We start from the raw sequence: 26,535 nt of genomic DNA, 5'->3' as shown, positions 1-26,535 counted from the left end.
CATATAGTCTCATCCCACATATGACCCTTCACGATTTGGCGATCCTGATGCTAATGTTGTCAAAGAAGCATAATTCATCCCACATGCTGTATCAAAATTCAAAAAAAATATTCAAAAAAAAAAACTCAAAAAACATTTTATAGAAAAAAATTTAAATTGATCTGCCCATCATCTGAGCATACTGCAGAAGACTTAGCACATATATAGTGTAGGGGGTCGACAATTGAAATTATCAACTGTACGCCCAGGTTTGCACTAAGAAGTACATAGCGGTATGCAATTCATATTAGTAGATTTATAACCGAGCCTTGTTTAAGGTTACCAGGTATATATGAATATCATTATATTGGCTATCAATACTCTTAATATAAGGTTTATTCGCAGGTTTCTGGGTCATTTTTGTATTTGAAATGCTAGTAAAATTTATCATGGAAAGACATGATTTTACCTAGTAACCCAGGTTGAAATCAAGCAAGTTGAGAAATTCATTGTCGCATGAGTTGCCAAGTTTTGGACTTTAGGCGTCTTACGATAAACCAACTTGAGCAAACTAAACCTGTTATACTGACTACCAGGATTTGTAGTCATCGAAATGTTCAAAACTTGGTCCATTCTCCGTAAAGTTTGGAGGTTGTCATACTTGCCATTATAGATCGACGTCATCTAGTAAGCAGCTGTAAAATTTAGGTATATTTTTCTATGGAGATTTCTCAATAGTTAATTGCGCTACGCCCCATAGGTAATAATCAATTTCCCATAGATTATCTAATTAAGATTGAACCTTAAACTCCAAGTTTGTTTCGATTATTTGCTTACTTAATCCAAGTCAAACAATCTACGTTCTACCTCCCTAGCTATGCATGCCAGAGATGACGGCTAACTTTCTTCCTAAACTTTGTCAAACTTTCTATATAGTTATATTATTATATGACCTTTACTTATACGCAAGCTCTACCCTAGATTCCTAGACTACTCTACACCTTAGATAAACGAGAGAAGAAAAAAAGACAAAAAAAAAGGTATTCCAGATTTATTTGGTGCTAGCTAGAGGACATAATCCCACCACCTCACAAACGTGGGATTATGCCCGCATATATACTAGTATTTAACAATATAACCCACAAGATTTATTTCCCTTTTTATTATCAATTTACTATCAAGAACAAATTAGCAAATTCTCTGTCCATGTTTTATTTGATGTAGATGTGCAGTCTGTTTATCTCTCTTGCTCGTTTCCTAGCCAATAACCCTAGAAAAATACTAGTGATCATAGTGAGAAGCAATATCTAATAATTGGTCAAAATTTCCATGTTTTTCTGGTTACCCAAGAGATGAATTTGTCTCAAAAAGTATTAATATTAATTTCAAAGGAACAATAAAATTACATTTAGTGATTGATTTGGTGATAGTACACACGCAACCTGTTATCTTTGACTAAATCTCAGCATACACAATACACACAAAAGATTTACAAAAGCAACTTAAAACTGAATAACTTTATTATTCAGAAACAAAAAACTCATGTCCTAAATTACCCCTACTCCTTTATTCTATTTACCACTTCAGCCGCCATTTTTTTTCTCTTGACACGTAAGCTTCTAATATGCGTTTTATTTACGCTAATTACACTTGGTAGGGGTAATTACGGAACTTAGCGTTAACAATAAATAAGTAAATGAATATAAATTATTCGAGAAATTACCTTGCTTAAGGTGCATTTTTCTTTTGCATCTTTCTCCAAACATAATAGGATATCATGTAAAACAGCACCAAAAATGGCAAACAAACACTGGCAATAATTAGGGAAAATACATAAAAATTGTCCTCGTGATTACAATAGAAGCAAGTCAATAATCATCTTTCCAGTCAAAAGAAGCCACACAAGACCCTCGGGCAATGGCTCCTTCCCACCGCTTGCAGTAGAAAATATAAACGTTGCGTCATTTATTTAAATATTTTGGCCAGGCTCAGACATTCTAGAAGGAAGCACACCAAAAGTCTACTGATGTTGTATCAAATTTTCATTCTTTTGGCGATATTTTTTTAAAAAAAGTGCACTTGTCTTCAATACATAGCATAAATTACAATCAAACTCACGTCATCAGGATCAAGTAATGATGTTTCTCACAATAATCCAGTCATTCCTCTCATTCCACCTATAACCTATCAAAATTCAAAGATTTGAGATCAATTAACGTTATCCGCACACTATCGGCTATGTGACAGTAATAGGTGTGTTGCCCACATAGCCACATGGGAAACATAAAATTGACATATCCATAATTTGTTGAGATGAGCACCATATCCACAGTGATGTTGCCAAGTTGAACTTTTCCATGTTTTGATTTTAGCTTCTTTCAATCGCTCTTGCAATGTATAGTAAAATAAACAGGGTAAGTCTCAACAAATCAAGCAATTATAAGCACAAGAGAACATAAGTCTGAATGTTATATTATTATTACAATGCATAGAGAGAGAGTGTAAACTGCATCTTTGGCTTAATTATGGGTTTGAAAATAACATGTTTGATGGTTAATGTTTCAGGTATTAGTTTATGTGTCATCTTTAATGTATGCTTTGAATAATTATTCTACATTCAGTATCATCTGAAAACTAATATTTTGCAAATAATTTCTAAACGTGTGTTGATCTATTAAATTGCTTATTAAAATCAAGCAATATCTTATTTGTAAATCTTTTGTGTGTTTTGTATTTGCTAAGATTTAGTCATAGAGAACTTGTTGCGCGTGTATAAATTTTGTTGGATAATTTTTTATTAATAATAGGAATATAGATGTTTGAAAATCCTTCACTTGCATCTTTCGCTGTTATCCTATTACCACTACCAATTTTAAATAGCTAATAAATATCTCTGTATACTTTTTCTGATATCTGAATTTAATGTTTAACGAGATGAACGAAGTGCTAATTGAGCTGAAGAAAAAAAGTAAGCAAGCAAGAGTAAACAAAATGTATGCCACTCAGACAGATATTATAGAAAATCCTCGAGTAATTGAAGATGCAGTCAAATGACCTCATAATTCCACTTACCTTCTTGTTCACAACAACAAGTTCCTCCTTTATTTTTCCTTCAAACAAACATATATTTTTTAAGAGAGATCGCAACACATCAGTATGGTAGAAACATGCTCAAGAAATAAAATAAAATAAAATTTACGAAGATATCTCACCATCATTTGGCTCTAATTCTAGTGTTTTTTTGAAACTTTGTATCGCAGCATCCATATTATTCAATGCTATTTGTGCCTGGATAATTTACAAGGCTAAAAATTAGCCACCCAAAGCATGGGCAGTCACAATATAGCCAATATATATTTCTACTCAAAATAACGATGATAGGAGTAATATTCTTATTTATGATAATGAACAGACCAGAGAAAGAATTTTATTCCCTAAGCAATACCACTAATACCTAAGCAAAGTCAAAATCATAAACCTGGAAATATTGAGAAGGATGTGAATGCTACTCATGAACAGGGGAGTGATTCTCAGAAGGGCGATTCTAGTCTGATTGGAGTTGCTGTGCATGATAGCAGTGTGCAGGCTGAGCATGTGCACTTTTCTAATACTGGAGAACAAATATTTGGACATGTTAATAATTCGCATCTGCTTTCCAAGGAGATGATTGCTGAGAATGGGATAAGGACTGCAATTCAAGCCTCCAGTTCTGGACAGCAGGCTGTGCACAGGTCTGTGCATGTGGTGCATGTCAAGGAGAAAAGTCCAGAAGAAAATCTGAGTCCTGGTTACTCTACAAAAGGGAATACTCCATGGATTCAAGTTCAAAATGGTAAAAAGAATAAGGATATCATACATGGTAATTCCTTCTCTTATCTAAATACTTTGGATATTGATCCTTCTACATTAGATAGAGGGGGAGGGGGTGATCAATGATGAATCTATCATTTTGGAATATTAGAGGATTAAACAAATCCTCTAAACAACACATGGTTAAGCAATTCTTATCTCAGTACCATCTTTCTTATATAGCCTTGCTTGAAACAAAAATTAAAAGTGGTAGGATTCAGAGTGCAGTGCAGAGAATTGCTAGAAACTGGAATTGGATATCCAATGCCAGCAATCAAAGTAAAGCCAGAATTCTGATTATGTGGGATTCAAATGTGTTTGGAGTTCAAATCATCAATATATCGGATCAAAGTGTCACATGCAAAGTCAATTCCTTAGATGGCAGAATGGAATGTATTATTACATCAATCTATGCTTTTAACCAAATGGAGGCTAGGAAGGTGTTATGGGATGAATTGAAGTCTGCTCAACAGTCAATAAGGAATGAACCATGGCTTCTATGTGGGGATTTCAACACTGTCATCAATAGTGAGGAGAAGATTGGAGGATCAATAGTCTCTGAATCCGATACTAAAGATTTCAGATATTTCATTGAAGATTGCCATCTAAATCAACTTAAAACAAGAGGATGCTTTTATACTTGGAATAATAAGCAGGATCATGATTCTAGAGTGTGGTGTAAACTGGATAGGGCTTTGGTGAATGATACATGGCTTCTTAAGTACAATGCTAGTCAGGTTGAGTTCTTGCTCCCTAATTGTTCTGACCACTCACCTGCATTAGTAACAATTTTTGAGGATTGCTCAAAAGGAAAGAAACCATTCAGGTATTTCAAAATGTGGTCTAAACATGATTCCTTTATTCCTGTTGTGTCTGCTATTTGGCAGACAAAAGTAGAGGGGTTTAAAATGTATACAGTATGTAAGAGGCTTCAGCTGCTGAGAGAAGCTCTTAAGGAATTAAACAAGACGCATTATGCTAATATCAGTGAGCAGGTTCTGAGAGCTAGAAAGGCTCTTGAAGAAGCTCAGGGCAGGCTGCAAAATTCCCCTCTCAACCCAGAGTTCATTAAAAATGAAAGGGAATGCATTGCAAATTACAATAAACTTTTGGATTGTGAACTATCTTTTCTGCAGCAAAAAGCTAGAATTAATTGGAGTATTCAAGGGGATAGGTGCACTAACTTCTTCCACTCCAGGATCAAAGCTAATTGTCATCAGAATAAGGTGTTGACTCTATTCAATGCCTTAGGACAGAGAATTTCTGATCAAGAGGAAATAGCTAAGGAAATGGTGTTATACTATAAGGACTTATTGGGGTCAGATTCAGAAACTATCACTCCAGACACTCAAGTCATTCAGACAGGGCCATGTTTGACTGTTGCTCAAGCTGACATGCTTTCCAAGCCTGTTTCAAGAGAGGAAATAAAAAGTGCAATATTCTCAATGCATGAAAATAAAGCACCAGGACCTGATGGGTATGGAGTTGCCTTCTATAAGTCTTCCTGGTCTGTGATAGGACAGGAGGTGATTTTGGCTATTGACGATTTCTTCAAAAATGGAAAAATGCTGGGAATGGTAAACTCTACCTCTGTCACTCTTATTCCTAAGATAAAATGCCCAGTCTCTCCCTCTGATTATAGGCCTATTTCCTGCTGTAACTGCATCTATAAATTCATATCCAAAATCCTAGCTAACAGGATTAGACCAATCTTGGGGAGCATAGTGAATGAAGCTCAAAGTGCTTTTGTCAAAGGTAGACAAATTTCCAGTAACATCTCCTTGGCACATGAGCTTGCTAAAAGCTACAGTAGGAAGGGGACTTCACCAAGAGTTATGTTGAGTATTGATATTAGAAAGGCCTTTGATACAATTAACTGGAAATTTTTGAAGAAAATGCTTGAAGGTTTGGGTTTCCCTCGAGTGATGGTCAAATGGATTTTGGCTTGCATCTCTTCTCCTAGATTTTCTATTTCCCTAAATGGATCTCTTCATGGCTATTTTGAGGGTAAGAGGGGCTTAAGGCAGGGAGACCCCCTTTCTCCATATCTGTTCATCTTGGGGATGGAATACTTATCAAGGAAATTAGAGCTTTTAAAGGAAGATAAATTGTTCAGATATCACCCTATGTGTGGTAGAATACTTATCAAGGAAATTAGAGCTTTTAAAGGAAGATAAATTGTTCAGATATCACCCTATGTGTGGTAAGCTCAAAATATCCCACCTAATATTTGCTAAAGGAAGATAAATTGTTCAGATATCACCCTATGTGTGGTAAGCTCAAAATATCCCACCTAATATTTGCAGATGATCTGCTGCTTTTCGCCAAGGGAGACTTATATTCAGTCTAAAAACTTTATCATTGTGTGAAGGATTTCAGTGTTACTACTGGTCTGAAAGCTAATCTGAGCAAATGCTCAATTTACTTTGGAGGTGTGAATGAAAATACCAAAACAGCAATTACAAGAGCAAATGCTCAATTTACTTTGGAGGTGTGAATGAAAATACCAAAACAGCAATTACAAATATGCTGGGGTTTTCTGAAGGGACTCTTCTTTGGAGGTGTGAATGAAAATACCAAAACAGCAATTACAAATATGCTGGGGTTTTCTGAAGGGACTCTTTCATTCAAGTATTTGGGTGTTCCTCTCATCTGTAAGAGGTTAACATACATAGATTGTAAATCTATGGTCAGTTTCAAAAGTGGCTTAGACATAGTAATCTATCATACGCAGGAAGGCTTCAAGTGATCAAAAGTGAGATATTAGGTGTACAAAATTACTGGACAACCAATTTCGTTCTTCCTGTCAAAGTCACTCAGAAGATAGATGAGCTGTGCAGGAAATTCTTATGGGGGAAGTCTGATACTTCTTTCAGAATCCCATTGGTTTCATGGGATAAAGTTTGTTATCGGAAAAAACAAGGTGGATTGGGAGTTTTCTCTGCTTCTATTTGGAATCTGTCTTCAGCATTAAGGAGCCTATGGTATATACATGTTAACAAGGAAAGTTTATGGGTGAAATGGATCCATGGGAATTATTTAAAACACTGGGATATATGGCATGTAAAGGCTAAAAAAGAGAATTCTTGGATGTGGAAGCAGCTGATCAAGTGTAGGGACAGAGCTGTGGCTATTACTGGAGGGATTGACAACTTGAAGCAGACTCTCAGTGCTTGCTATAAGGATTCTAAATTGCAGTTATCTGCAGTTTACTCTGTTTTCTCCCCTGGTTCACACATTGTTCCTTGGTACAACACAATATGGGGAAAGCTGAATTATCCGAAGCACACATTTGTACTGTGGCTTGCAGTGCAGAACAGACTACTCACACAGGATAGGTTGATGAGAAGAGGAACCATTAATTCAAATATATGCCTACTATGTGCAGGAACTGCCTCTGAAACAAGAAACCATTTGTTCTTTGATTGTCCATTTTCAAGAGAGGTGTGGTTAGCCATCATGGACTGGCTTAGAATGACTTGGCAATCTTGTGAATGGGAATTGCTCATGAATTGGTTTAACACCAGACAAAGAGGGAATGGATTCAAAACAAATGTTAGGAGGTTGGCTCTTGCGGCTACTGTGTACAGATTGTGGATAGAGAGGAATAATAGATTTTTTTCAGCAAGGAGTTACAGGTGCTGCTCATTTGGTTAAGAATATCAAAATTGATATCTTAACTATTTGCCTAAATAGTTCTATCTTAGATGAATATAGGGATTGGATAATATCCTTGTAAGTAGATAGCTTCCTGTTAGAAGCTCTGTTTTCTCAATTTGGAGACTGTGATGTACATAAATTCCATATATTTGGTAAATGAATAAAGCATTTTTTTCATTGACCAAAAAAAAATACCACTAATACCACTATTATTTTTTCTAAGCAATATATCCAATATATATTTCTACTCAAAGTAACGATGATAGGAGTAATATTCTTATTTATGATAGGAGTAAGATATACGAACCAGTAATACCACTATTATTGGTTTGAGGAAGTATTTCACCATCATAAGTAGTTGTGTCAAAATTGGTAATAGCTTCACTTCCATTAATTTTGATTGCTACCGTCATAAGCGCTGACCACCAATAGAAGAATTGTGATAGTTAGCAACCACGTTAAACTTGTTATTAAACTGTGATAGATAGCAACCACGTTAAACTTATTATTCATACTAAGAAACTTATTGCTAACATGTAGAAAATCAATGTTCGGTAAGACGTTGCAGCTTTAATTTTGTTATCAAAGGTTCTGTTGGATCTAATAAATATTTCTTGATTTTTTATGAAAATAACAAAGACAGGGATGACCAGATCCTGCTCAATGGTTTGTTATAATATATTGGACGATCGTTCATTCCAAGCGCTCGAAACCTACCTTTTTGGAGGTCTGATGGAGCAGTAATGATGGCTTTGCTTCATATGGGTCCAGTCGAGTTCCTCTACCGCTGGTTCCACAGAGCACTGCACCATCATTTCCTCTACTTTCGATATCACTCTCATCATCATGCCTCCATAGTCATCGAGCCTATAACATGTAAGCTTTTTTATTGGTTGTATGGCACTTATGGATACAATACTGTGTCCTACACATGCTCCAGGTAGAAAATATTGGTACTCAAATTGAATAATAAAAGTGCTTTATGTTTCCATTCTCTTCATGATCCTAACCACTGGGCCTGATATGCATGGATAAGTAATACACAAGTTCTTTAAGGCTTCTGTATTCCTCATATTACCTTAAAACAACAACGCATTCTCGCTTGTGCATTGGCTATTGCATTTTTTGATATTTCTATCAACGTAGACAACATCAAGAGCATATGATACAAACAGATTTAGAGTGTACCTCCTTTGAGTAGTTATCTATCCATCAGAATCGTATATTCATCTTTGTCAATGACCTTCTTCAGCCTACATATCTTCCACCTTAACGCTTTTCATCAAGTGAATATATTCATCTTTGTCAATGACCTTCTTCAGCCTACATATCTTCCACCTTAACGCTTTTCATCAAGTGATTTATCTCCTCAATCTTATACCATTCTACATATCTTCCACCTTAACGCTTTTCATCAAGTGATTTATCTCCTCAATCTTATACCATTCACATCTACGCCATAGTTACCCACTTACCCCATATTTTTAGATCAATGACATAAACTACATGGTCAAAAACATTGGTAAATATGGAACTTAGTGACAGGGACCTGACAGTTCATTAACTTGCTCAAGTTTAGCTAAGGGAAAAGCACAGGCCAAGTGGAAAGCTACAATGAACTGACAGTTCATTAACTTGCTCAAGTTTAGCTAAGGGAAAAGCACAGGCCAAGTGGAAAGCTACAATGAATAATAGACCAAAATGAGCCTTACAAACAAGGGAAAAGCACAGGCCAAGTGGAAAGCTACAATGAATAATAGACCAAAATGAGCCTTACAAACATTTATAAGCATTTTTGTACGAGTCTTTAATTTTTGAGGTGGTCGGCGTAAGTTAAATGGTTACTAATAAAGCTAAAGAAACTATGTTTATAAGCTAATAATGACTTCTACTTCAGATATGTTTGATCAGAATATATACATATGGTAAACAGAGTATGCACATTTGTGGTTTTTGTAAACTTAACCAGAATGCAAAACTCTACTCTATTTTTTATAATTGTGTGAGCTACCAATTGGTAATTAACTTCCAAAATAAACATTCCACTTTTTATTTTATATTAGTATAAACTTAAGTTCACAACACAATTTACATTACTACTTGTAGTCAGGACAATTTATATAAAGACCTAACTAAAAGCAACGTTGTTTGCATTGTACTATTTGGGAAGCATTATATTTGAATCAATGCAATAAAGGTTATTTTGGCTTTAACTTTTGTAGAATTAGTAATTAGAAACAGAAAAGAGAGATGATTTTCCCCTCCTGTTTACCTTTATTTATAAAAAAAATACTAATCCAAGTCCAAAGTATATAAGGAATCGGAATCCTAATTACATAATAAGGAATTAAATTGCTTTTGATTTTGTTTTCAGCTTTATTTGGTGTTTCATTTTGAGATAAGGCATTGTGAACATTCCTATGAGAGCTGTATGGAGGTCATGGCAATGCGAACGAAGCTTACAATGTGATCCAACATTCTACAAATAAACAATTGCATTGATATGAGTTTTTTGGTAGTATGAACATGACAATTTTCATAAGTGCTTTCATAACAATCTTCATATGACCTACTAAATTAAACAATTGCATTGATATGAGGTTTTTGGTAGTATGAACATGACACTGTTGTCATCACAAAGTAAATTAAACAATTGCATTGATATGAGGTTTTTGGTAGTATGAACATGACACTGTTGTCATCACAAAGAACTGAAAACAGAAAAAATATGATATGAGGTTTTTGGTAGTATGAACATGACACTGTTGTCATCACAAAGAACTGAAAACAGAAAAAATAGAGAATTAACCACAGAAAAAGACTGGGCTCAGAATGGAAAAGAGACCTGGTGTCCTCAAGTATTACCTACTTGCAACGATTCAACAAAGTACTTAAGAAGGCTAATACATTCATGCACTTTACAAAAAAATAATTTGCACTCAAATCTTGTTAACAAGCTCCTACTGTAAATAAGATAATGATGATATAAATTTCAAAATCAAAATCAAATTTAGAAAAGGATGAAATGTTACCTTCTTCGATGATTTTCCTTCTTGATCCGAACAAATGCCCAAAATCTGAGAACTGAGGAGATGATGGCAGAGGAGGTGCGGAGATGATAAGGGCAATAATACTCATCGTTGACAATTAATGATTTAAGAAAGTGGGAGGGGGTTGCTAGAGCGAAGTCGTAACCGACACAGAGGAGGATGAAAGGAACGAAGGATTAGGGCTCCCAATTTTCTGAACTCTGTTTAACAATAATAAAAAGGGATAAAGTTGTTATTTACAGTAGTTGAAGGGTATTTTGGGCTAGAAAAAGTTTTTTAAGAACTCCCTCTTTTAAAGGGTAGTACTAGTTGGATTGCACGTGCAATGCACGTGGTAAAGTTTTTTTTTTTAATTTATAATTTTTAATAATTTCTTTATAAAATTATGGAATTTAAGTAATGGATAAAACATATAGACATAATCGAAACATTCAACATTTGAACAATTAAATTACAATTATTTATTGAAAAGAGATGATTAGACATGTCAGATCCTTGGATATTCTCTCCGACCAACGACTCGTGCTACTTGTGCCAATGCCCGAAGCATACGCTACGCAGAAACATACGCTACGCAGATTAATACACAGGATGCTGTGGTAAAATCCAGAATCAACACCCTTCAACCCTGGAGCCCTCTGATGCCTGGAAATGACGAAAAAACGTACGGAACACAAGTGAGCAACATTTACATATAGGTAAATGCTTAATTATACATCATGAAGTTCAAATTAAATGCAAGGGAGAAGAGACACGAGAAAATTTAACAAGAAGGTTACAAACTCAATACGTATATTAGAAAATCTCACCACATGCAATTCTTTATCCTGCATTTCCTGTTTCTTTTCTCAGCTCATGTCTACCTGTAAACATATAAAATCATCTTTGTTAGACTACAACAGCTAACAGGAGAATAACTATTTCTGATGCAATTCCATTAGATTTTTTTAATGTTTCAAAATTCGCAATCCTTTAATTCGCGACCATCTTCACTACACTTGAGAACATGTGCCAACTTCCCCATGTTTTCTATTGTGAGTGCATCTAGCACAAATGATCTAGATAGGGTGGTGAATAATCCCTTGGATTTTAATGCCTGAATTTTAATTAAATAAGGGCCTCACACTTCCGTAAAAAGGGAGATAATTGGACATTTTCACCATCATTATTATTAGGGTTAATTGACCTTTAAAAGAATTTGGAAGGGGGGTGGTGGGGGGTGTACGCTCAGGAGTCTTACCGCACTTTGGCCAATAGCACAGGGAGTCTATCAACACCAATAGAGCTAAAGGGGATCTATCTGCAGTTAGGTGACATTACAGGAGGTTTATCCGCAACCAGCCCTTGTTATAAGCATGACCACTTCTAAATGTCAACCCTTACCAGCTTCGTACATAACTTACTCAATATATAGCAATAAATTAATGATTAATGCGAATTAATCAATAGTGTTAATTTTCCCCTTCCAAGATCATCAGGATCAGCATGCACAACAATAGCCCTTCCAAAGACCGAGTGCGATCCTTACAGCTTAATCTGCAAAGATAAAAATGTGTATCCTTCATATAAATATGAAAAGGTTAACAAACCTCATATAGAATCTGAAGAAGTTAGAAGGAATGCAAGCAAACAACAAAATAACATAGCTGACCTGCTTGTCAACAATATTAAACTCAACATTCCCTGAAACAGCGAAAGAACCAATAATCACTTTTATCAATTGAACTTTTTGTTCTTTGCAACATACAAGATAGACAACTTAATTTTCTCTCAGATCATGATAAGCATTTTACCAAGATCCAGTTCGCATCATGTTAGCTTAAAATAACCTTTCCTGCAAAGCAAATCAATGAGATCAAACATAACATTAGGTAAAAGAGGGGAAAGAAAACAGAAGTTAATTTTTTTCCTCCATACAGAAAAATTTGAATGAAGTACCTTGATAGCAGCAACATCAGCTGCTGGAGGCTTCAGGTCCAATGAAATACCTAAGTAGAACATGTCCTTAGCATGAATACTAAGGCTCTTGTGAATCTTCCCTTCAACGTGTAGATGCTGCTCTTACATGGGGTGAATTCCTTAACCTGCTCCAAATGCTTCAATGTCCTATATAAATATCATAAGACAAAGGTCCAATATAACAAATAACCAATATATGTTTGGATTTTTTTTTTGCTAATTAACTAAAGTAATAAATGTTTAGTTAAATTACTTATAAACATTTGCACTTTCAATATTAAGTTTTGTACTGGTAAATCATGTTCCGGAATGCATTAAAAATAGTAACAACAAAATAAATGAATACATTTATGACAATCAAATTCCAATTTTACTAATTTGGTACACAGTGATCAATTTTATTGAAAAAATAATATTTAATGGTTAGATGTACTCATAGTTTGTCCAAATATTATCTAAATTATCAAACAAATATTTGCACTGGATATCAATCGGAAACTGTCCATGTGTAAGTCCTATATATTTTAATCTACAAGCTCCATAGTAGCCTCAAGTATTTTTGAGTGGTACTGGATCCCATCAAAATGTTAAAATGCAATTTGCTAAGAGTATTCACATTGGAAAAACAATTGTGTCTTGTCACAGCATACATGAATGTTATTCAGATTGTGCAGTTTTCTGATCTTATAGCAAAACGAGATTGTAGTTCCTAACTTGAGGTTGACATAACACACCTGAAGGTTCTGATGATAAATTGCAAAAGTTGCATAATATGATAACAGTTGTAGCAAATCTTCAATTATACTACTCACATCTAGTTCTGGTGCAGCAACTATAAATCTGCAAGATGAAAAGCAAAAAAAATGCAACATTGTAACAATCAGTCAATAAAATCTTGTTTAAAGATACTTTATCCCAATTTTCTACCTAGTAAAGCCTTTATCTTTCCATGATTTTATGTCTTCTGATGATGCCTGCCTTACTGCAGGTATTTTTTTTTGCACTAAGGTAGAAGTGCTCTGATGTGTGTCATCAACTCCATCAGAAGAACATGTCAATGAGGATGCATTACAGATAAATAATTCATCATATTTAAGAAATTGCAATTGCATGTGTAAAAATATACAATATACCTCTGCATGTATGAGTAAGAAAAAAATAGTTTATTGAGAAAACTCACAAATATGGAATTAATCATAATCTTTGATGTAAATGTTGCCGGGAAATGACATCCTTGAAGCCAATCGTCTTCATATTCAAGCTCAAGCCATCTAACAAATCATAAACAAACCCACAATCATCATTAGCATCACCTCCAGAGACAAACCTATTTATCAATTTACAAACTTCAACACAGCTCTCTCTTGCAAGATAATACAGAAAATGGTGCTTGAATAATCCTGCATCAATAAGCATCAGTACTTCAATAAGTAGACTGCTGAAAATACATATTGTCGTTTCTGTATAATTTTCCTCTTCGATTGTTATGCGGTTAGAGCATGTAAAATACATATTGAAAGAATGAATTTTAATTTTTTGGCATATATAAGCGTAATACACAATTTGTTAAACATAGTTATTTGTCATTCTCAGAGAAAACAAGAACAGGGTCTGGCTAACTCACTGTTAACAGAAAACTGGCAGATATGTACACGAGAAACTCTGGTAATGCATCCCCTTCAGCAAGGTATGTATCCCACAAACGCGTAACAAGATGAAATGGGATCTGCAGAGATAACGAAGTAAAACTTAGTTACTGTCACTGTAATTACAGGATTTTAATAATGAAATTTACTAAAAAAACCAACCTCACGTATCAAGAGACAATTGAACAAACGAAAAGCAAACTGAAGACACCAATAGCAGTCGGCTTCTATGTTAGATATATTTTCTGGAGAAAGAGACAACATCGACCATTTATCCATGCCGCCTTCAAGATGCTTGGATAAAAATACCATCAAGCAATTTTGTATTGATCTTGCATACCATCAAGTAATTTTGAAAGACACCAATAGCAGTTGGCTTCTATGTTAGATATATTTTCTGGAGAAAGAGACAACATCGACCAGTTATCCATGCCGCCTTCAAGATGCTTGGATAAAAATACCATGAGAAATGGTGTGACAAGATCATTAATTCCTTGAACATATCCGCTTGCCGGATGCTAAATAGCCCTGAAAACAAATTCCTGAGACATCATTCATCAAGAAAAAGTACGAATTTCGACCTATACTACAGTGACAGCTTACATTAGATTGTTTAAACAAGAGAGCACGCGTTGAATGGACTACAGAATGCACCTTGCAACATCTACTAATGTAATAATAAATCCACATAAATACCAAGCAAAACAAGATACAACATAACTTACATGTTCTCACATAAAAATGAGATATGACTGATGTATGATATTCATTTTCTGTTAGAAAGATTTTTTCCTATCCGTGAATCTTTTGTCTAATATGATATCATAGTGATATGATACTGTGATTCCTAATACTTGAAAATTCCAGTTTTCTTAGAAATGAATTACACCATTACTTATGGAGCGTTTGGCAACCGTAGGGTTTTTACGATAAAGAATTGCATGTGGTGAGATTTTCTAATATACGTATTGAGTTTGTAACCTTCTTGTTAAATTTTCTCAATATAGTTTCTTCTAATTTTTACCACAAATAATTAACATCTGTGGGCTCACAATGAACCAATATAGTTGCAAACAAACGTCGAAGTGCTGTTGGCATTTGGAAGACGATGGCTTCATCTAAGCATTCTCTTATGCTATCATCAGATTCCAAAAGACCTAATTTCTGGGCTGATTCCTTGAAAGATTTGCAATGAATACCATTTACCGTAAGCAGATCCTCAAATGATGTCGGACACCTAACGTGAGTAAGCAATAGTCGCAAGTAATATCTCTCTCTAAGCAGATCCTCAAATGATGTCGGACACCTAACGTGAGTAAGCAATAGTCGCAAGTAATATCTCTCTCATTCAATTGGATTAGCCCCGTTTATTCGACCTATCACTTGTCTCTGTTTTCTTGGACTCCAAGATTTTGATCGACCTATCACTTGTCTCTGTTTTCTTGGACTCCAAGATTTTGATGTTGAATCCCAAACATAACATTCAGGAAATTCCAAGATTTTGATGTTGAATCCCAAACATAACATTCAGGAAATTCCACATATAATAACTCCTTTTCATGGTCATTTTCATATTTCTTCTTGTTACCTTCTTTAATTTTTTTACACATAGTAAAAAATTCTGTAAGCATCGTCTTGGAGACATGTTCCAAGTGAATCAATTTCGATAGGTCTTGATGTTTCCAATAAGAAACATATTGTTGATTTGGCATGTGGAGTTGTAAGTTAATGACAGCCGGGAATATCTCATTAAGATGAAATTCATATATTCTCCAGAAAGCTTCCTGAGTTGATACCCATCTTGCATCTTGAAAATTTTTGATTTCATTCACAACTTTTTCACCTTCATTATACTCAATGTTTACTGCGACTCTATCATGGTCTTTATATATGTACTTATAAAGGTATTTCACTGCTTTTATGCCTGAGCATATTTCAACATTGATGTGACAGTTATAACGTATCAGAAAATAGGGATTGTAAGGTACCACCCATTGATTATTAAGAATTTTGTTTCGAACCAACATTGTTCTATTATTTTTGCTCCTTTTATAAATTGGGTAAGCATCTTTCGCTTGTACTGATCTTGGAGAAAACTCTCTAGGGTAGTGATACTTACACTCGCCATTTTGCATGCAAACATTCTTCATATTTAACTCTCCACAAGGACCGTGCATCATATGTTTTTTTACCAGTTCATATAGGATTGGATTTTCATACTGGTCTGGAATTTCTGCTGATACGTACTTATCATAATGATCTGATGATACTATTTTGTGCTTTCCCATTAGAATAATTAACATGTGTGCATGAGGCAACCCTCTTTTTTGAAACTCGATGACATGAACATGGGCAGCAACTTTTCCAAAGATTTTCTTTTTAAATAGCTGATCTTTCAGGTCTTGCAATTTTGCTCTAAATATCCTTGAGGTTAGATCCGGTCTATCATTATGTGTTTGTCCTGGATGTAGCTCCTCCTTGATTTCTTCCCATTCAGGATTGCATGTCATTGTGATGAAAATATCTGGTTTTCCAAATCGTTGTACTAATGACATTGCATCAAGATATCTACGACGCATATCTCTAGGACCACCAATAAATGATGATGGCAACACTATTCTTTTTTTGACTTGACATGCTTTTGCTTCACCAACAGCTACACTATCGACTATGCCTTGAAATAACTCTGCTCTGATTTCTGATTGTTTCTTTCTGAAATAATCAAGTCTTGTTGTTTCAAGCTTTATGTACATATCAACAGCATATTGATGGAACAACCGGCCTGCCGATGTTAATACAGTAGATTGTCTAGTGTCTCTTATCTGGAACTTGTAACAATAATGTTCTCGACATGATACGCTTCCCGCCTTTGGTGCTTTAACACCTACAAGTTTGCAGTTTAAGTTAATTTTAAATGTTTTAATATTATTAAATAATTTTAATTAAGATTTACCTTCCCTTTCTCGTTTAAATATGTCTTCTGCAGATGTAAAAGTTTGCTGAGTCAATTGAGATGTTGTATTTAGTTGTTTTGAACGACGAATATCATTTTTCAGCCTTCTTTTAATATTTTGGTGCTATCCAACATCTCCGCCTGGAAAGAGTAAAGGATACTATAAAGGATCATAACAACCAAAATAGTGCTTAACTTGATGATTCTTTCCAGAGTGTGAATGGACAACTATTTCTCTCTCATACGGAACATTTTCATTATTTCCCTCTATCCAGACAGCTGCAACCTGATCCACTATTGGCGAGTTATAAACACGTTGATCTACTGCAGCATCTCTATTTATAATGATCTTGAAGTCTTCAAGAGGTTGATCTACTGCAGCATCTCTATTTATAATGATCTTGAAGTCTTCAAGAGATGGAAAATCATTCAGTTTTCGCAGAAATTTTGCATATGGGTTTCCTTCTAATATATCCATCAATCTTCTTGTTGTAGTCGTACTCATGTTTGCATTATCTAATATTCCCATTCGATTTTGCAACTCATTCTCCGTATCGGAGAAGTAAAGTTGAAAGTAGGAAGGCTTTTTTTCTTCTGGAATTAGAGGGGAGATTATGATATATTTGTCCTTGTGCTCTAAATGTGAAAATACCCTTTTTGTTTGATGCAAGCTCTCTATCAAACCTTGCCCCAAATGATGTGAATGAGAAAATACTATTATACTTTCTGGTTTGTCTTCGAAACTCAATTGCCTCTTGGTTTTGTACTGTATAAAGGGCATATAACTCGTCATTGACATTCACATCTGCTAAGTGGATTTCACCATTGTGGCAACAGGATGTTGGTGGCTCATATTCAAATTTTTTTGCTCCACAAAATGAACAAGACTTTGGAGTGCGTAGTTTATGTAATAAAGAACATACTGGCTCATGGTTAATTTGACCTAGAAAAAATTAATAGATTTTAGTGTTAAATAAATTTAGATATATAAAATCATGTAATTATTTTAATAAATTATAAAATTAATCTATGCAAACCTCCATGCTCATATTCTCGCTGTTGCGCTCCACAAAACAAATCAATCTTACGTTTTCCCTTGCTATTGGTACTACTGTCAGCAATATCATTCCTTTTCCTCTTTTTACTATTATCAATGACCTTCTGAATGTAAGTTGTCTTCTGATCAACATTCAACTGATTATATTTGGTGTTTCTACTCTCATGTATTAGAATGTGTTCTTCTGTTAAAAATATTGAAATACACTATTAATAAACATAAATACACATAAAGCAATAATAATATATATTTTTGTTGAATTCAAACCTTGGTTTGAAGTCATTTGGAAGAAGATACTCTTATGCAAATGCACAGTGATTATGCAATCCAAGAAGTAGAATGTAAATTTCTACAAGGAAAAGAAAATTTAATGAGTTAATTTATTGATTTTATTTAACATAAGTATAGCAGTGAATATAATTTGAGAGAATAAGTATTTATATGATGTTCAATAGTATTTAAGGGTTTTTTTTTTGAGAAATTTGGTACACTATATCTCATATGCTAAAGAGAAAAGGAAGAAAGTTGCTTCACTCACCTGAATCACCGACAAATTTAGAAATGTTTAAAAAAAAAAAGAAAATCCAACCAAGTAGAATATCTGCATTAATATTAAAAAATGTTAAATTATTTAATCTAGACGTAAAAGTGTATTACAAAAGTGCACATCATTTCACACAATGATTATTTAATCTAGACGTAAAAGTGTATTACAAAAGTGCACATCATTTCACACAATGTTTTAAAAAGATGATACTAAACATAAAAGTGCACATCATTTCACACAATGTTTTAAAAAGATGATACTAAACATAGGAGGCTTATTAGTAATTCATCAAAATACTATTTATGAGGAATTTATTTCTTGTGCACGCTATTTGTTCATGTACAAAATTTCTAGAAAAAAAAAATAACACATTTCCATTTGAAAATTTAAAAAATGAAAGAATTTATAGAAAAAACAGCTAGGAATTATATAAAAGGCCAAGAAAGTGATGATTATCCTTGGAAAATAAATCATACTATAATTAGAGAATCAGTCTATATAATTCATTTTTGAGGCTTAAAAATGATGAAATGTTAGAGAGATGGACTTATAAGTGGGTTGTTGAAGATGATGGTGGTTAATAGGATTAGTTAAGCAGTACGTAGGACATACCTTATAATGACCCGTATCTATTTGTACATTATATGGATATTTCATGGAAATATTTGAATTCAAGACTTACAAACTTATGGCGAAAGTATTGAACATGCTATCATTACAAAATTATGGTGAAAATGGACCATAACATGGGGGTAGCCCTATGTATTTTCATTAACTAACAAACAGTATAATCCTCTATACAAACTCTGCTAGCAGAGGATCCATCGCAGATAGCAGTAAGATACGTGGATTTAAAAGGACTTAATTTTGAGATTCACAGAATTATGTAGAATTCAGCATGCAAAACTAACTTCCATATGGTCAAAAAATATATCGCAAGGACAGTTAACATTCAAACAACTAAGATATCTAAAGTGTTGAAATGTAATCTTAACGTATTCAACATATAACAATACCACGCAAACTCAAAAGTGATTTACAAATCTCTTGTGCGCCTCACCTAATGATAGCAATCAAATTAACGAAATAACAAGTCGAAGGTAGCTATTAAAAAATTTCATGATTACATCAAACTTCAAATGAACTCATATTAATTTTCGTAAAGCTTTACCCAAAGTTGCAGAATCAATATAGAATTTTTTGGTTTCATTGAGACGTAGATTTTATTTTATTTTCACTAAAATGCTTTTGTTGTTCAAGTTTCCAGGTGAAATTTTGCATCTTGTCTTATAAGAATCCATCAGAATTTATAATTTGTTTTGTAGAGCATTAGGAGAACTCTGTACAAAAACTAAACGTGGGAAAGAAGTAACAGAAGAGACAATATGAGCACGCCAAGACTAAGAAGAGGTCCAATGTCCCTAAAGGGGGGAACATCTATTTTTGGAGATAATCCTGTATACATAATCGATTTGATCCCATTTATTTCTTTAGAAAATGGAGTATATTTGTTGTTGATCCTTACAATAATGAATGTAAAGTCTGACCAATGGATTACTGTGGGATTTATTTCTTAAAGCTAAATTAAGAGGTGCACATATACAGTATTTAAAGGAATTGTGACCAACAAGTCAGCATCTATTTGAGAGGTGGTTTGATTCACTTGTTAATTAATAGGCCGTGTGCAATAGACAATTAAGCCATAGTGGTCAATATCAATGTGCAGGAACAGGACAAATTCAAGAGATATCAATTTTTTAAGCAATAAAAGGATTTTTTTATTTTTATTACTTGATATCTGGTATTACACAAATAGCTTGGAGTGGTCTAGGTTTACATTAGGTGTCAAAGTTTTCCCTGTAAAGTTGCTCTGCAAGAAACTTTTTCAAGCTTACTCTTAAGGGTTGCTTATTATGAACATCCCATGGTATGATAACAAAAATTGAAAGATGAGTTAATTTACTTGTTTGTTCTAAAGGTAGTAAAAGCTTCTTGCCCTCCATCTATGAAGCTTTATGCTTCCTTTCCTTGTTACACTTTTCAGTCAGTAACATTTTCAGTGGACCTTTACTCATTCCTGTTTCATATGTTACTCATGTATATTTGATCTGATGTTTTACATGGTTTGAATGCCACTCTTGTCATGCTATCAAGTACTTAATGATTCTGGTAATTCTAAAGAAAGGACTCATGGGTTAAAAATGTTGTTGTAGCCTTTGTTTTTTTGGTGTCTTATGCCACTGGCAGTTAACGTTCTTTTATGCTGCTATTTATCATTTAAATTTCTATATTGTTTTAATGGAGAACTGGAGCCTGCATGATTATGTATGTCCTTATTGCATGTTTGTTGTCGTTTATATGTAACATGGTTCAGAATAGAACTCTTGGAAAAAATTGATTTTAGTTACCATTTCTGTAGTATCTTTTCCTATGAAATTCACTGATCAATGTGTTTTTTAGATTTCTTTTATATGTTTTCTTATATTTTGGTATAAGTGTTTGAGATATTTGGATGGACTTGATTCCTAACATACATGCATGCTTCTGCAGATTATTCATTCTGATATGTTTCCTAACATACATGAAATATATAATCTGTGTTTGCATGAGGTGGAGGCCCTCATGTACGTGTCATACACGGTTACACCAACATGTAAAAACATACTTGTAAGAACGTGCCTTGTCGAGACTCGAGAGTTCTATTTAATAAATTTAAAAAATACATTATATAGTTTGTAGTTTGTAGTGTCCCAACAAGTTCTCTTAGATTTTGTAAAAAACAAACTGACAAGAACAGAAACTACACTTAATATTATCATGGTGGGCTAATGGCCCACAGATCTGATAATAAACTGACAAGAACAGAAACTACACTTAATATTAGTTTATGTATGATCTCATAATGTGTAAAGTGTGACACATAATTGTAAAATTTGTTGAGATCTTTGAGAATTTTGGAATGGTAACTTCATGAATGATGTCATTGGGAAATAAATGGTATTAGCATATATGCCATTATGTTTATAATAAATAGCATATTTCATCTTGCTTTTTGCTTATTTCTATATACAATCTTATGTTCTTGAGTTATATTTCAAGTTTGCAACTATACCTTGGTTTAATGTGTTAAATAATTAGTGAAATTTTAAGTAACATTAAATCCTAATGGACTTCACATGATTTTCATCACTTTGTACTACTTTGTGGGATAAAATATGCTTTAAAGACAATCAATTTCAATCATTTAGGAACATACTTAATAAATTTCTGGTTTAAGGATGATCATAATTTTTGGACCATTATATAGTTTGTCGAGAGTTCTATTTAATAAATTTAAAACATACTTGTAAGAACATGAAAATTTTGTAGTTTGTAGTGTCCCAACAAGTTCTCATAGTTTTTTTCTTAAACAAACTAATCTAGGAACTAAATTGCTAACCAACACCTTTGATGCTTCCTTATCAGGTCTCTGATAAGAAATTCATGTAATTGTTATTATTTCTGAATATGTGGTTTAGATTTTTGTTGGGTACATCTTAAATTGTTTCTCCTATCACTATCAAACGGTAAGGAACTCTTTTTGTTGTTGAATGTAGAATGAATGAAAATGAAAGTTTTACATTGTTAGTATGTAGTTAAAATATCAATAGGGTTGAATAAATATTTTTGGACCATTTCTTGCATATACATTCAATGCTTGTAAATTTCTTGATGAAATTTATTTCATACTCGTGATTTTATAAGTAAGATATGCTCTCCATGATCTATTTTAAAAACAGTTTGGTATATTCAGGTAAGGGCAAGTAATTAATTTTGTTTAAAGATATTATAATTAAGTGTAAGCTTTTCTTTGAATCTTATTTCTTGAAACTGCTTACCAGCTCTAATGTACAGGATTTGGTTCACATAAACATCTTTAGGAAGCAATAAGAGAAGTTACTGCTAGCAAAATTACCCAGCTGAAAAAATATCAAGGATGGTTATCTCTATGGTTCATTTCTGGTTTAAGGATTCCAGTTTCGAAGTACTGACCCCTATCACTAATCAGGTAATCTTTCCTCTTTTCCTCTAAAAAAGGATTTCTTGGTATGTTGTGATTCTTCATTTTGTCATTTATCCATTATATAGTTGCTAATATTTAAATCAAGTGATTATGTCGTGATACATTAATTTTATGCTAGCATAATTACCCATATGGTTGGAAATTTTGCTAGGCTCTGCACATGTAGCCAATAGGTACTATTTGTGTCAGATTCTCTCTTCAAGAGAAGTTTAAATTTACATATATTAACGTGTCTACCGTTTTCTTTCTAACTTCTGATTGTCCGAAACAATTTGTGCAGCTTTTGAAGTTACCTTGCAAAAGGTATATTATGCTTCTGGCTTCTGCATATTTTTTTTCTTATTTGTTTTTTTAAATAATTAACGGGAGGTTAAGGAATTTGGGAGTAGTAGTCTACTGGGGCAACTCATTTATAACAGAATTCATATTATGACTCAATATTGATGGTAATGTTTGGTATTGCCAAAGTTCACTTTTTTACCCCATAAGACTAATCCTTGCTGGAATTTTGACTTGTCATATCCTGCAAGATCCGTTTGAAAACAATTATTTTTGACGAAAGAAATTAGAGCTTGTAAGGGTGTGTTTGGTTGCAACTTGCAAGATGAAGGCTGTGTATATTTTGAATAACTTTTACCTATTCAATTTTTTTTCATGATATGAATGTATTTATGTGATGACTGTTTTTCAATTGCCAGAAAGAATATTACATGGCATTCAAACTCATAGTGCATATGAAAGAAATTATGCAGATGTATCTCAGTTTGCCTATGGATATCACACCTGCACTGAGTCCATGCGATTTATTCATGTAATAAACCATTTACCTTGAGCTGACAGTATCGTGGATTCCTTTCCTCTTGTTTATGCCCAAAAATTAAAGTTAGTAAGCATAAATCAGAAAATTCATATAAGAAAATTAACTGTCATCGTGCATGTGTAATGAACTATGGAGACTTAATTCAGTATGACTACTTGACTATCAACAAGCAATATGAATTTATGATATGAAGTCAATGAGGTTAATGCCAGACAACACTTACCTTGCGCTGCCAGTATCTGGGATTCCTTTTCTCCTGTTTATATAAAAAAACTCTAATAAGCACATTATGTCTGATGTTTAAAAAAAGTAAGCAGGAAGGAGGCCTCTTCCTTCAGAAATGACAATGAAGTAGAAAGCTCCATAAATCTACACAGAAGTAGCAGTAAATATTTATCATAAGCGAGGTTGAACCACATTTTTTTCAGCTACACTTTTCTAAAAGAGTCCCTCTTGAAACCATTATCATCGCTTTCCTAAAAAGCATAAAGAAGATATGATAAGGAAAACACTTAAAGAGTCCCTTTGCATATCAACATCAAATATCCAGATATGTTTGTATATTTGAAATGTAATATGCAGAGTATCTGTTTGATGAGTAAAATCACAGTTCATAAAATCATGATCTGACTAAAGCATATTGATATTTGATCTTCTGATCCGAGAAAAATATTATTTTGCATGTGAATATCATAGATCTAATATAAATTGTGATTTTCATAGTATGCATTCAGAGTCAGTTGGATAACCATCAACATCAAAGTCTCGTATTACTGGATATCTTAGAATTGGAATGAAGGGGGAAAACAGGTAGGATATCACAGTTTACAAAACCAGTACTATAATAGCATGATACTCGACTTTTTAATCCAGGAGAAAGCTTTTATTACACATTTTTGGAATAACATATACTTAAAAATACAATTTGATGATTATAATATAAAAATCCAAAAGAGTACATGGCTTACCTGATGAAACAGACAAAGGAGCAGTACGAAGAATTGAAGCAAACCCTGATTCGGACAAACCTTGACCTTTTGTAGAATTAGAACAGAAGGAGATGATTGCTAATTAGAACAAAATTAAATAAATGATTAAATGAAGAGCAAAAAAGAAAAATCATTCTTACCGATGCCAAATTTCAGACAGCTGAGGAGATGATGGCGGATGCGCAGAGATTATGATTAGGGCAAGAACAATCATCTTTGGAAATTTATGGCTTAACATCGTGGGAAGGCGTAACGTAATAAGAACTGAAAGAAGGCGGAGAGAAGGCGTAAGCTAAGGAAGATTTAGGGTAACGGATGAACCTTCGAATTGATTTCATCTTAAAAATTTTTAACGGAAGATCGAATGGGCTGAGGAGAAGGCGGAGAGGAGGATGACATGCAAAAAAAAAAGAAAAGAAAACATTTCAAGGAAAGTCACTTAATAATAATAATATCTAGATGCATATAGAAACAATTAACAGGGAAGAATTTCAAAATTCGAACTAAAAAATTCGGATTCGAGAGCCAAGAGTCAGGACTTACCAAAATTGTCGTTATGAAAGAAACAATTGGGGAGGGGTTTTTGTATGAAAAGGGCGGGTTTCGGCCCCTCGGCTTCTGTATTTTACGTCGAAGTGTGGGCTCGACAGGAGCCGAGCAGGCCCATATAGTCTTAGCTTACTTATAAACTCAGATGCAATAGTCTATGGGCTTCAGGTCCATGTTGTTACAGTGATAAAGATAATCAAGAAGCATATGGGCTAAATGCTAAAATCCTAACGATTCAGACCCTGCTTCTCACTTCAAAAAAAAAGTCCACAAACTATTGGAGATACCACTATGTTTGTAGAATTGTTGATTCTCTAATTGATAATTATGATTTGTCTTTAAACACAAATTCGGTATGAGTGCAATACATAGGAGTATGATGAGTATTAAATTTAGAATGAATCTTAAGTACTCACACAATAATGAACGGTTAGTATAAATGTAGCGGTTTCTCCACTATTTGTTTATATAAGAGAAAAAAAAATCCAAAATTAAATCATAAACCTACAAAGTAATTGATTTTTGACAATCTACTAAAAACTTAGCATTCTAGACGGAATATTCTAGACGGATTTTTTGTAACGAGTGAATTATTTATTCCAGGAATTAGTGGATGAGAAGCGAACATTAGTAGATAATTAACATATGTCATCCTTCAATTAGCACTCATTCTCATTTTATTACAGAAATTAAGCTAATATATACATCTATCTGAACGTAGCAAAGCCGAAACTCTTGCTCTCTCGTAAGTCATATAAGCATGTAGCAAAGCCCAAACTCTTTGTCCTCATGCATATATCTGCATTTAATACATTCCCGTGCTACTCCATATATATAAGAACGATAACATGTACGATCCAATTCAAAGCAAATAACTTGAGTCCTCCATTCTCAAAATGTCTTCTCCCCTTCTAAACATCTTCCTCCTCTTTCTTCTCTTCAACCCCTGCGACTGCGGACGCCATCCAAGCTCGAGGCATTCTCGAAGAATGTCGACTCATCGTTCAACCGAGGTTAAAACATGCATGACATATAACAATTCTATTGCTTACAGCCTCTGATAAATTTACTTACATTGTTGTGCATGTCTTTTCTTGGTCAAATTAGGGTGTTCTCAACATTGAGCCAAGAGAGTATTACTCACCAAGGAGGGTGTTGTATTTCTTGCAAGTTCAAGTGAGGAGAAGAGTTAAGGCCAAAGGTCGACACAGGAGGCTAAAGGATTTGGAGTACAGCACAACCCTTAAAAGAGAGGGCGATGCTTCAACTGGGGAGGATATTAATGCGAGTTTTAGCCTTGATTACGAAGAACCAAGAACTCATCCTCCCTCTCACAATTGAAGCGATCCATCTAGTCTTTTAAATGTTTTTGTAAATGTATGGCAATCACTAGCTATATATCGATTTATGGTGT

General features: G+C 33.9%; 1 protein-coding gene and 4 long non-coding RNA genes across 5 annotated transcripts; all 5 read right to left on the bottom strand.

The window, feature by feature from the left end:
• On the bottom strand, positions 2,048-2,847 carry LOC109820474. The gene is made up of 2 exons (XR_002241865.1): positions 2,301-2,847; positions 2,048-2,163 (listed from the first exon to the last, which is right to left on the bottom strand). It is a non-coding gene; the product is annotated as an uncharacterized LOC109820474 (long non-coding RNA).
• LOC109820475 lies at positions 3,191-7,887 on the bottom strand. Its single transcript, XR_002241866.1, has 2 exons — positions 7,805-7,887; positions 3,191-3,267 (listed from the first exon to the last, which is right to left on the bottom strand). It is a non-coding gene; the product is annotated as an uncharacterized LOC109820475 (long non-coding RNA).
• On the bottom strand, positions 12,190-12,555 carry LOC109819868. The gene is made up of 3 exons (XR_002241656.1): positions 12,477-12,555; positions 12,332-12,372; positions 12,190-12,221 (listed from the first exon to the last, which is right to left on the bottom strand). It is a non-coding gene; the product is annotated as an uncharacterized LOC109819868 (long non-coding RNA).
• Positions 13,744-14,350, bottom strand: LOC109851403. Its single transcript, XR_002249797.1, has 3 exons — positions 14,306-14,350; positions 14,122-14,223; positions 13,744-13,897 (listed from the first exon to the last, which is right to left on the bottom strand). It is a non-coding gene; the product is annotated as an uncharacterized LOC109851403 (long non-coding RNA).
• Positions 15,568-17,889, bottom strand: LOC109819529. The gene is made up of 2 exons (XM_020385280.1): positions 17,277-17,889; positions 15,568-17,027 (listed from the first exon to the last, which is right to left on the bottom strand). Exons 1-2 carry the CDS (start codon positions 17,887-17,889, stop codon positions 15,568-15,570), a joined length of 2,073 nt encoding a protein of 690 aa, XP_020240869.1.

Source organism: Asparagus officinalis, chromosome 8, assembly GCF_001876935.1.
Source record: "Asparagus officinalis chromosome 8, Aspof.V1, whole genome shotgun sequence".
Taxonomy (NCBI): domain Eukaryota; kingdom Viridiplantae; phylum Streptophyta; class Magnoliopsida; order Asparagales; family Asparagaceae; genus Asparagus; species Asparagus officinalis.
This window is presented reverse-complemented; position numbering and strand designations above follow the sequence as displayed.

What these genes read in the sequence shown, in the direction of transcription:
- LOC109819529 (XM_020385280.1), bottom strand. Translation starts at nt 17,889, where the DNA reads ATGACGAGTTATATGCCCTTTATACAGTACAAAACCAAGAGGCAATTG. An exon ending in TCAAGTTAAGCACTATTTTG is followed by an intron (nt 17,028 to 17,276) that starts GTTGTTATGATC and finishes GCAAACTTGTAG; the next exon opens with GTGTTAAAGCACCAAAGGCG.